Source organism: Nicotiana tomentosiformis, chromosome 2, assembly GCF_000390325.3.
Source record: "Nicotiana tomentosiformis chromosome 2, ASM39032v3, whole genome shotgun sequence".
Lineage (NCBI taxonomy): Eukaryota > Viridiplantae > Streptophyta > Magnoliopsida > Solanales > Solanaceae > Nicotiana > Nicotiana tomentosiformis.
The window spans coordinates 133,443,525-133,455,555 of NC_090813.1; the positions used below are offsets into that span (position 1 = coordinate 133,443,525).

At 36.7% G+C, this 12,031-nt stretch overlaps 1 protein-coding gene across 5 annotated transcripts; it reads right to left on the minus strand.

The window, feature by feature from the left end:
* Nucleotides 1-1,046: 1,046 nt before the first annotated feature.
* Nucleotides 1,047-10,962, minus strand: LOC104085269 (uncharacterized). Of its 5 annotated transcripts, none has more exons than XM_070196134.1 (10): nt 10,748-10,962; nt 10,127-10,246; nt 9,989-10,053; nt 9,705-9,860; nt 7,730-8,181; nt 5,872-6,057; nt 5,358-5,465; nt 4,306-4,509; nt 2,362-4,232; nt 1,047-2,075 (listed from the first exon to the last, which is right to left on the minus strand). In XM_070196134.1, the coding sequence occupies exons 4-10, from the start codon at nt 9,778-9,780 to the stop codon at nt 1,517-1,519; spliced, it is 3,456 nt and encodes a 1,151-aa protein (XP_070052235.1). In that variant the 5' UTR covers nt 9,781-9,860; nt 9,989-10,053; nt 10,127-10,246; nt 10,748-10,962; the 3' UTR covers nt 1,047-1,516. The 5 variants fall into 5 exon arrangements, with proteins under 5 accessions (XP_070052235.1, XP_070052238.1, XP_070052236.1 ...); XM_070196137.1 differs by having other exon boundaries at nt 1,496-2,075; nt 7,730-8,169; XM_070196135.1 differs by lacking the exon at nt 9,989-10,053 and having other exon boundaries at nt 1,496-2,075.
* Between the last annotated feature and the right edge of the window lie 1,069 nt (nt 10,963-12,031).

Genomic DNA, 12,031 nt, shown 5'->3' on the forward strand with positions numbered 1-12,031 from the left:
ATTAAAAAAGTAGTTTAGCTTCTGAAATCAACTAAACAGTTTGCTTTACAAAATTTGAACTACATGTCAAGATTTGAAACTGAAATAACAATCCCAGCAAGACCTCCCATGCTTTTTTGATATTTAAAACAGAGAGAATTCACCAATCCTAGCTTAGGGGCTCCTCTTTGCACTCAGAAAAGGAACAATTTTGCAAAAGTATGAATACTTTTTTGAGAATGCAAAGGTACGTAAGTTACCTGGAAAAGAACCATCAGTATCACAAGGAAAATGAGTGACCCTACTGCCATAGTAAAATCCTAGAGACTTGCTAAGGAAGGATGCCAGAGTAATTAACAATATCCCCAGTACCAGAAAAATAACACGATAAAAACAAATTCTGCAAATAAAGGATATTAAGGTTACTTAATTGAGTTAATGCCAAAAGCAATAAAACTACAAAAAGAAGTTAATTTCAGATTGATCCAGGGAGAACAAACCTTCATCCAGCGAGACCTGAAGAGTTTGCTTAGCCGAGCTGGCCATTCTAATATCCAAGAACTTGTGATCGAAAGGTGACATAGATCTCACCCATGAACCTTTGGTTAGTTTCATCCATTGGCCTGGTCGGCACATCCCAATTTCAAGGGACTGATTTCTGCAAAGTTGAAAAGGACCCTTAATAATTTTATACACATCGCATTACCTGATCAATTTTTTTTATATATATACATCACATTATCTTAAGACATTAAAGATGAATTGGACCACCTATACCTATATTACTTTCAAGAGGTATCCACCTCTTTAGTTGCTTTTTACATTCAGATGATATTTCAGTTTGAGAAGTTTCACATTAAGAGCTCAAAAGGCATGAATGTTGAAGCAAAAGCAACTCATTAGACAGGTCATACCATGATACCAGTAGTGTTTTTTTGTTAAGTGGGTCTTACTAGAAACTATTCACCCTCATCAGTCATCACCTTTGCTTTACATATTATACTACACAACAGAAAGTTTATATCTCGAAAAAATGTTCCTCAACAATAAAGATTTGGCACGTAATAAAGCACCCAAATTTTTAGATATGCATCAAACCATTACAATATTTTTACAAGGCAAACAGATACAACTTTAACGAATACTAAGAAATATAAGGAAGGTGAAAGAGCTTTAAATAGTCTCTCCTTCCTGACTTGCACTCTTCTCCCACAAGCCTTACTATCTAACCCCAAGTTTCATATCAGATTTAAAGAGCATCAAGAACAAAATGAATTGGAGTATATCTTTGAGAAACTGAAGAGAAGGGAAACAAACGAAGGAATAAGATACGGCTGAGTAAGAAATGAAGATGTGTTGGCTGCAAAAACAAAAGCCACCGCAGGGAGCAATATCAACTAAGTAATTGAAATGACTAAATTGCCCTCAGGTTTGAATTAAATTCCACGAAGCACACACGTCGAAACCTAGCTCTTCTAATATATAGAAATAACTCATTCTGGCTTTAACTAAATACCTGCCGTCTATGGTACTCCACCTAAACTAAAGGACCAATATTAGAAGATTCATGTACAGTGAAGAACTGATCTGTGTTCAGGGGCGTAAGGCTCCAGTAAGCACCATTATTGTCTATACAACAGCTGTGCCATTTGATTTGGTAAGAACCCACAGGAAATGCAGAAACATCTAGCAAGCAGGTTGCAAATCCTTGCCCTTTCTCATTAGGATCAAAAGACACAAATTTATCCACAACAGAAGTCCCTTCAGCACTTCCCATAGCATGTAATCCACCCCTCTTGGGAGACCCTGTTGTAAAGTGCAATAGCTTGTCATTAAGGTCTACCATATGATTGCTTTTCCAAGCCTGACAACTGGACTCTGGTACTTTCTTATCCTCGCTTTCACTAAATACTTGAAAGGATGTTCGTGAGCAAAGGATGCAGTACAACTTCGACACCCGAGACAGCTGATCTGGCAATATATTTCTTAGTTGAATGCACAGAGTTAGAGGGAGCTGAAAGCCTGACAAGACAGATATATTATCTATCCTTTTACCAGCTTCATTTGTTATGAAAAGCTCAGCAGAAATGGGAGGCCTGCCATTTCACGGTTCAATATTAGAATACTATCAAAATTAACGAATGCAAAACTCAAGAATCATTATATTTTAAAGAAGAATCCACTATTATGTTAGATGATCTGTTGCTATATATTCCCACTCGAGACAATTTTAGATAAAAAGGGGACGATGGCATCTGAGCATGAGTTGGCTACCATATGAAATATAAAACAGACTAACAGCAGTAGAAAATCAAAATATTTCCAATAATAGCTCCAGATCCTCTTATTGATTGCAAAGTCCACGTAAGAAACTTCAGTTACCTCAATCGAAAAAAGTGTTTGGGAGTCCGGAAAGGGATCTGTATCCACAAGAAAATAATGTTGAACAGCAACTGCAAAGCATCACGGGGAATTTGGGATATACCAGTATTGGCATGTACAGTACTCGCTTGCAAACTAAGAAATCTCTGAACAGAATATCTACAAAGTTTAGCAACATCTCTTGCTTCAACACTAGTGGAAGAAATTTCATTTTGGAATTCTTGCATGGAACAGCTCCTAGAACTTCGACGGAAATCCAAAAGCTGCCGTAAATTTTTGCTAGTCTCTAAGTCTATATAGCCCAGTCTCCTTAATAAGTCATGAACCAGCAGAGTATGAAATTGCTCCTCTGAGGTTTCAAGACCATAAATGCTACAATCTTGTTTACCATGGGAACTAACAAAACGACATGTCAATCCAGTACTAAAGGCTAATAGTGAACAACCTAATCCAAGATCAGAAACTATCTTCATACTTTTTCTGTCCATGCCAATGAATGACGCTCCTAAGAGATCAAATTCTCTTGCTAGCCTCATGAGCTGAGAAGAAGCGTGGGCAAGCAATTGCAACAAAGAGCTGAGTCCTTGTGAAGATTCTGACTGCTGAACCAAAATCCTTTCCCCTAGTCGTTCAGTACTTCTGGAGGCTTCTTCTGAAAACGAATTTGTGCTCAATAATTTAAGTACGTCTGCTACCGTTCCAACAACCTTTGATCTTATAGTAATAAACCATCTCTGGAAACTAAAAGCACAACCAGAAACAGAGGTACCAAAAGCTTCCTCTAAAGAACAAAGTTTGTTGGAGGCCCCGACAACATTTTCAATTTGATTAACTGTCGTAGTTTCCCCGGCAGTATTTCCAGAAAGAGTAAGCCTGAACAACTGGACTTGCCTTTCTAATTCTGAAAGATGGGATAAGGATTTCAACCACAAACAACAGATATCAGATCGAACCATAGGAATTAGATCCCCAAATATGTAAGCAGCTACCAACCATGCACCATGACATGCCGCATATTTTCCAAGCTTATAAGACGACCAATACTCTTTTTTATCCAAAATTTCCTTCACACAGGCATTCATGAAACTTTCATTCTGGGATAGGGAACCATCAGCTGAGAGAGAACTACAACGAGATAGACGAAAATTTCTATTAGAAACCGTATCTTCCCCTATCTTCAGCCACATACAGTGATATCCAGCATGGAAGTGCAATAAAAGGTGATATATTAGGTGTATGTAAACAGGAAGTAAGCTGCACCGGTGCACATGCTCAACCAAATGCTCCATTCTGTTAAAGACTTGGGTGGCACCAGCAGTGGAAACTTCCAGCATTTCAAAGCAAGTTATCAGAATCTGGGATAAACAAACCAAAACTCTCGATGCAGTAGATGCATGGTTCTCTTTGTCGAGCTCTGTCATATGATGATCTTCTGAGCCTGAATTCTCCATGCTGGTAACTTCATTGAGCATGCGAACCAGATGTTCGATAACTATACAGATCTTATCCAGTACAATACCAGAGAGATCCCGATGTCTTTCGACCAGATTAACTAAAATAAAGAGTAAACTCTTTACCTCCTGCTCCGCCTCTTTGTTTGGATGAGGATTATCAACCACTAACTTTATTAGTTGGGAGATACGATCGATGGTGAAAGTAATCATGCGAGATGCAACAATTGAAACAATTCCACCAGCTGCATCTTTTGGTATTCCCAAAAGCTTGTCAGAAATACTAGCTAATACATGAACAGATAAAATCCTCTCTGAGATAATTGAAGAATGTAGTTTGAACTCAACAATTTGTAAGAACTTGGAGAAACTAGTGAGGATCTCTGTGCATGGAATTGTCTCCAGGTTGGGCAGCGGCATCTGCAAAGTAAGAGAACATAAACAGTAGGTGTGTGATGCCAACACCATAAATTTGACGGAACGAAAGAAATACCTTGTATAAAGCTCTTAGAGCTTCAAACTGTAAAGCTGGTGGAAAATCAGACTGATTTATGACACCAAACAACTTTAGAGTCACATTTGAACTGGCATGGAAGTGATAAATTCCTTTGGCTAAAATGAAATGGAGGCATTTTAATGCCAAAGCTTGCAGGCTCAAACCTCTGTCCTTTGCCATAAATAAGAAAAGTAGTTCCATCTGGTAAAGAAAAGTAATTTCATCTGTTACCAAAATCCAGTAATAAATATGCAAAAAATCAAGTAGAAAGTACAATAGATGTCCCTGATTTCGATATTATATAGTCTATGATTCAACTAGTTTGCAGAGACCACCTCAGTCATGACTAATATAGTAATATCGCAAGGCCATATTAAATCAATCAATCAACTGTACCTAAATCCCAAGCTAGTTAGTAAATATGATTCTTCTCTATACATTGTGCTTTATCCAGGCCTATTTCATTCTAATATTGGTAAAGAATTGGTCTTTTAAATTAGGGGTTCTCTAAAGCTAGAGATCCCCTATACTTAGCACTTATGCTTACTCTGGCAGAAGCTTCTCTAAAACCAGCTTCATGCCTAAAATGATATATTTGGAGGTCCACATAGGAGATGGTGAAACCATCTTAGGCAGCCTTCTCTCGTTTCCGGTTATGTACTGATTTTTATCATTTTTCAAGACTTGTGACATTGTATAATTAACCTCAAATTAATATCATAAATTCCTAACACCAGCTATACACACCGTTTACCAACATATCCATCTTGTAAGATTACATAAAACCTTAAAAATATGGTAGTTGCTCTTCTGTGCTTTTTGGGTCTTAAGTTTCATTTCAAGAAAATTAATTTGGCTCCATCTTATTTTTCTATTTCCTTTATCATCATTGCAGTTCTTTACCATTAATGATTTAGGACTTTGAAACAACACTCAGCTTCCATTTCTTTTCTTATTTTCCTTATCATTTTTGTAGTTCTTGCCTCTCTTTGTATGTTTGTTGGCATTAGAGACAATGAAAATCAAAATAAATGAGTAAAATTATATACCTGTATAGGAATTAAAGATGTCCATTTAGAAGCAATTTTGGAAAGTGAAACTAGCATCACCAACGAGAAGTCTTCTTCTGAAGATTCTAGGATAAGCTTCATACCAGTCTGCAATATGAGAAAGGTCCACTTTAGCGCTGCAATAGAAATTTGAACTCACTTCTGCATGTAAGCAAGTGGTTAGAAAATACAGGTGTACCTGGTATCGTTAAAAACCTATTTTATTGAAGTTGTAAGTTGCAACAAGAAACTATTGCAATAGTCATTAATAGATTATAACTAGCGTTTCATGCATACAAAGGAAAAACATTGCATTCACCGTGCATAAGGTTGTCATCTCTATGACTGTTAACAGTATGGTTTCTGAAAAATGTTTTGTTCGAAAAGCAAGCACTTTTAGAGCAAAACAAAAAGGGAAAGAAGGATAAGGGGCCTGTGTAATGCGCCAAAAATTGTAATCAGAACGCCTGCATGTGCTTGGTGGCAGAAACCATATTGAAGAGAAATACTGAACCTTATGAGCTCTATCCGCTAGTAAAAGTGAGCACCACATTTTAGCAAAAGCTCGTCCTCCTGCTAACCTTATAACCCTTGATGTTTCAGATGACATCAACAGACCTCCAAGCATTTCCAGAAATACATAAGCAAAGTCGTTCGCCAATTCAGAAAAGCATCCAGCTGCAAACAAAGAAGCCTTTGCCTGTAGATAGATGCAAAATGATTGTATCAGTTATCATTCATGCCAAAAGTTAGACGCAAACAGAAACAATATGTAGTTAGTGTTACCTCAATCTCTGGACTAAAAACAAAAAGAATAGCAACGCAAAATAAGATGATCAAGTATTGGCGACAAAATGAAAAGGCAAAGTTCTCTATGGACAAAGGAGACAATGATCAGAGTGATACCCCTTTCACATTGATTAGGAATATCAGACAGATGAGGAAGGCAGTGGGGACGATAGCGAAGAAAGGAACCACGGGAGGGTCCATAGAGAATGAGATCGCCGAACGCTTGATTAACTCCTTTTGCCCCTTAGAATTTTGATCATGCTGAAACTTCCACAGTTAGTTTAATTGCTAGAGGGAGATTATCGCCTCGGAGCATAATTTTTCATAGGAGGTAAGATGATCAGACCTTTCCCAGGGGCATAAAAATCAATTCCAAACATAAAATTCTTGCAGTTGCCCAAGGATCCATCCATAACGCGGTTAAAGGGACTAAATCCCTAATGCTTTTTCAAGACTTAAATTTTTCTAGATCTACTAATCACCTATCTTTTGTCTGTCTTAAGAGCCTTTGGTTAGTAAAGACAAGATTGAAGGATTTAGGAAAGAACTTGGTTTTGCCATTGTTTTCATAACATAAACGGGAAACTGTGAATATTTTTGGACTCCTCTTTTGACTATCAGATCATTGAAGATCAAACAAACAACATGCGAGTATTCAGCTAAAACACTCTGAATATAAAACTCTCCAGTTTGTGTTACTTGCATAGTTGCATTTATCACAAATGCACAGCTAGAAGGAGTTAGCTCTAAGGGAGCAGACTAGAGCCTCGGCGGAAAATTCAGAAGGTCCACGGTACATAGAGGGAGACTTAATTTTATATTTTTCCCAGAAGAAAATTTGAGAGGACTGCCTCACAGATTGAGAAGAAGTTTTGATTTTATTTCTCGACACCTAGAACCAGATTTGGAACAAGCTGCTTCCTCCCAAAGTCTACTTTTTCATGTGGAGCATTTTGTAAAGTTATACATGGTACCATTCAGATTTCAGATTTTTTGGCATCATGCGTGAGCGTGGTACACGTTCCACAGTACCATGGAGAACTTAGTTATGACTGGCGAGCTAGCTGCCAAAATCTGGAAACTATTCTGAAACCTATTTGGGGTAAAATGGCGGAAAATCTTGATCATTCATATCCTACAATTCTCTTCAGCACACTTGCTCCAAATCATCCCTATAATTGTGTATTGGGAACTGGGAAGCATGGAAGAGCAAGCAGATTTTCCAACCAAACGTGGTATGGACAGGGTGAAACATCTTGTACTCCTACACCTTAATAAAGTCTTCCCTAAACTGAATCTTAACAAGCAGTGGATAATCTGTTGTGATGAAATTCTCTCGTACAAGCCCCATATGGACTGTAAAGTCGTTTACTGGGAAAAAACAGTCAGCAATATTGGGCTAATACAACAACAACAACTATGCCTTAGTCCCAAACAAGGTGGGGTCGGCTATATGAATCGCTGACCACGTTACTCCATCTAAACTCATCTCATGCCAATATTATGCACATATAAATAATATGAATATTAGGTAAATAATGTCAAAATAATATGTAGCGCTGAGTAATATGAGCACGTCTTACCTCCGGAACATGCATAGACACCAAGCTTGAAAGGATGAGGTATCTTACATCAGCACTATCTTTTGCAATATGAGCCCAGCAACCAAATAGAGCTAAAGCCAATGCTCTCTCTTCAATGTCTCCAGTGTCGAATACTATCTTTATTCTACTTAGAAGTTCTCTATAGCTATCTAATTTATCCTTCGAAAGGATCCCCTTATCTTTTCTCCCCTTGCTCCTCAATCGCCTCCTCTGCTTGAGCTCGGACAAGAAAATCTTCACAATGCAAAGCTTCATATGTTTGTCCCCTGACTTAAATGCATCTGCAAGCCTAAGGAGGATACTATTTGCAAATAGCTTATCCTCCCCAGGAATTAAGCCGAATACTTTGTACTCAGCAGCACTAAGATTTGACTCTCTACTCCACCACTCAAGTTTTGGCCCAATATCTAGTATGGCTTCTGCAGATTTACCTAACAATCATGAGAAAGAATACACAAGTATCACTCAGAAACGATAAAGTTATTGCAAAATGGATTAAACCAAACAATGATTCTTCACAACATTTAAGAGACATTGATAATCAAACTGGAATCATCATTGAAAATTGTAAGAGCAAAAGACGTTCTTATAGAAAACGAAGAAAAGGGTGTTTGGGTGGGCTTAAAAGCCGTTAAGCACTTTTTGGCTTATTTTGCTGTTTGGTAAACACCAAAGGTGTTTTTAAGCCAAAAGAAGCCATAAGTTGTTCACCCCACTTATGCTTTTCAGTTTACAAGCTCTTTGAGTTTGACCAATTATTTTACTATGTTATCACTTGAATTTTCTTATAATCTCCAAAATACCCTTCATTTCACACTCTTATTTATTTTTGTTTTTCTGTTCCGGAGAAGCTGTAGTTTTCTTTCTCTTCAAAGGCCAACACGTAAGTGATAATTCCATCCCTTACAAACAACAACAACAACAACCCAGTATAATCCCACTAGTGGGGTCTGGGGAGGGTAGTGTGTACGCAGACTTTACCCCTACCCTGGGGTAGAGAGGTTGTTTCCAATAGACCCTCGGTATCCTTCCCTCCAAGAACTCCCCACCTTGCCCTTGGGGTGACTCGAACTCACAACCTCTTGGTTGGAAGTGGAGGGTGCTTACCATCAGAGCAACCCACCTTGTCTAATTCCATCCCTTACAATAAGTATTACCATTATCTACAAATATCATCTTGTCATTTGACCAAACATCCAGTTTGAAACAGATTTTTAATTGTGTCGATATTAGATACGAAATTTGCAAGGCTCCCTAATGACAACTGCAAGACTCAAATGGATTTGCATATCCATTGCATTACGTTATATCGTATCCTAAATTGATCGAATGGTGGAGATAAATCAACTAATATATTGTATTTTAACATGCTCTTATCTTCGAATTTTAGACTCATTTTGTATTATAATTTTTAATTTAGGCATACATTTGGACAAAGTAGGCTTTATATTATACTTTTTTTCTGTGTGATAGTGGTTTAAAGTTTTGTCGTCCTCCAAAATCAGTGAATTGTGCAATTCAACTGTATTTAAGAAGATTAAATTGTAAAGCAGAGAGATTTTCTATATTGCAATAGCATAAACATATACTTCAACTAGGATTACCCAGGATATTAATTATTTTCAAAAGTCTATAATTATATGCCTGGGATACAATATTTTCATGGAAATCAAGACAGCATAACTTATCGCAAAACTATAACTTTAGGATTAAGATTTTCGTAATAATAAGCACCTTTTAGTGTTAAACAGTTTTAAGAACACACATCGAACTCCTTATTTTAAGCTTCTAACACTTATATCCTAAGACGTCACCATTTTTTAATAAAATCACCTACTAACACTTAAAAAGTAATTTGCACCACTTGGTGCTTAAAAGCTACTTTTATTCAACTAAGCAGAACGAACTCTTACTTTAATTAACAAAATTATGTAAGTGCAAAATTCTTACTCACCAGGTTTATTAGAACGGAGGCCCTTTTCAAGGTCAATGCTCCACTGCATCGCACAAGCCGATGGAGTTCTCTCCATTCTTATAGTCTTTTATCGTCTCTAGAGGACAATGAGCTTGAGAGGGAACAAAATTTGTCTGAACTCAATCAGTATTAGCACTGCAATAGGAAAAACAGTAGCTTTGTAAAGTCGAAGAGAGATAAGAGTAGAGAGAAAAATATTGTAACTTTATAAAATCAGAAAGAGAGACAACATGCATCAGAAGAGAGGAAAATTTTGTCTATACCTTTTCAAAACTGGGACTTACAAACTCCAGTTTGCTCCGTCGAAAGAGAGGAGGGAGTGGAAACACTTTACAAATTACAAGGATTAGTATTTGCCAAACTTTGGCAAAAATAAAAAGGCAGAATTGCCTAATAGATACCTGTATTTTTATCGATTTGACATTTCGGTCCCTTTACTTGACGAATTTTCAAGTGAATACTTGAACTTGTTCAAAATTGATATTATAAACACCTCCAAAATCTGCCTGATGCTCACTTGCCTGAGGTGATGACACATCAGTGTCCATGTCTGATTTCTATGATAAAATAATATTATTTTTTTTACATTATTTAAAAAAATTCGTTTTATGTTTCGCTCCACCATAGTTTCGATACATACTTGAAAATTATAGCCAAAGTAAACGATCCCGTCAAATATTTTTACTCAATATTAAAAAAGCTTGAATCTTCATTCACTGAACGATAAGACCATGACATCTTTTTTCTGTCACACCATTTCATGGAAAGAACAAATGGAATCTTGAAAATTGCAGTCAAATTAAACGAGATCCATCAAGAATCTTAACCCAACTTTAAGAAATTTGGAATCTTTATTTACTAGATTACCAAAAGATGAAGAAAAAACTGGTTCTTGCATGTGTAATTCAAACTTTCTTCTCCCTTCAATCACAGTACACTCAACCGAATAAAAAGCTGAGGCATACCCAAATTAGATATAATGTAAAGATAACTGAATATGCAACCAAGTACGGAATACCCACCAAAAACCTCCTGATCTGAGATTGATAATCTAGACAAATAAATCCATTTGTTCCAGTATGGATGAAGAGTCAACTCTCACGCTTCTATGTAGTTAAAACAGGAAATCAATTGAATTTTCTGAGGTTCCACTTAAACTCCTTTGAACGAATTGAGGGAGAAAGATCTTTTAATGTGTTTTTCGCTCTAATTAGATCACTGGTAGGATATAGAATAGCGGTAGAAGAAATGGGGAAATTGGAAACAAATAAGAAAAAGAAAACGAAAAATGGCCAAAATTGCCCTTGACGTATTGAAAATAGCACACAAGTACCCTTCGTTAATCTTTTGATCTATATATGTCCTTAACGTTTTGTTTGGGTTCGAATATACCCTTATAACTAACAGACCAAACCTTGTCAATTTGGCACTACAAAAATAGCCATGTGGCACGTTATAAACTTGCCACATGTATTATTTTGTATTCAAATTAAACCTACCCGTTTCTTAAGTCCAACCCGGTTTGACCCTTTACCCATGGACAAAATGGTGATTAGTAGACATTTTCTAATTTTGCTTCTTTTCTTCTTCCCCAACTGATATAAATTCTTTCCGCCGGCAAAGAAGATTCATATGATATGTGATTAATCTATTTTAGCTGCAAACTATTAGGAGATAGCTTTGAAGCTGATCTCCAAAGGCTAGACTATATTAATATGTTATTATTCTATTTTAATCAGGTGTAGAAATCCGCATACATGATTCTCTGTTTAAACAAAAATGCCCACTATCTCTCCAAATCCCACTCCTCCGTTCTCTTTCGTATCTAAATCATTGTGATAGTCCCCAATTTTCATTTAAAATGGAATCGCAAAAGAGAAACCCCGTAAAAAGATGACATTGCTAATTGACGGTGTAGTATACGAGGACGAGCATCACATATGTAGTGTCATAACCTTTCTTAGTGTGCACATCATTGCTTGAATACACCACTTATTGCTTTCTAATCCAATCTCCACCGTGATGAAAGATTAAATCAACTAATACCATTGATAATAGGCTACATAATAAGAATAAAAAAAGTAATTAGTTAAATACCAGAAGACAACATAAATACATAGAATATAGAAAACAGAAGTACAACACATTAAAAAAAAAATACTTCAAAACCATTCGAGAATCTCAAGTCTCTAAAGCAATCCGCCCGGCCTCTGATGCTCATACTTAACCTGTTGACAGTTCAAGCGCCGAGCCACATACTCTACTATATCTTTCTTCATTCTCCTCCACCAATAATGCTGCCTCAA

Excerpts from the sequence above, each read along its gene's own strand:
- LOC104085269 (XM_070196134.1), bottom strand. The coding sequence starts at position 9,780 with ATGGAGAGAACTCCATCGGCTTGTGCGATGCAGTGGAGCATTGACCTT. Across the intron at positions 6,058-7,729 it reads TGTCTATGCATGTTCCGGAG|GCAAAGGCTTCTTTGTTTGC; the intron begins GTAAGACGTGCT and ends ATCTATCTACAG. Across the intron at positions 4,510-5,357 it reads CATCTTTAATTCCTATACAG|ATGGAACTACTTTTCTTATT; the intron begins GTATATAATTTT and ends TTTCTTTACCAG.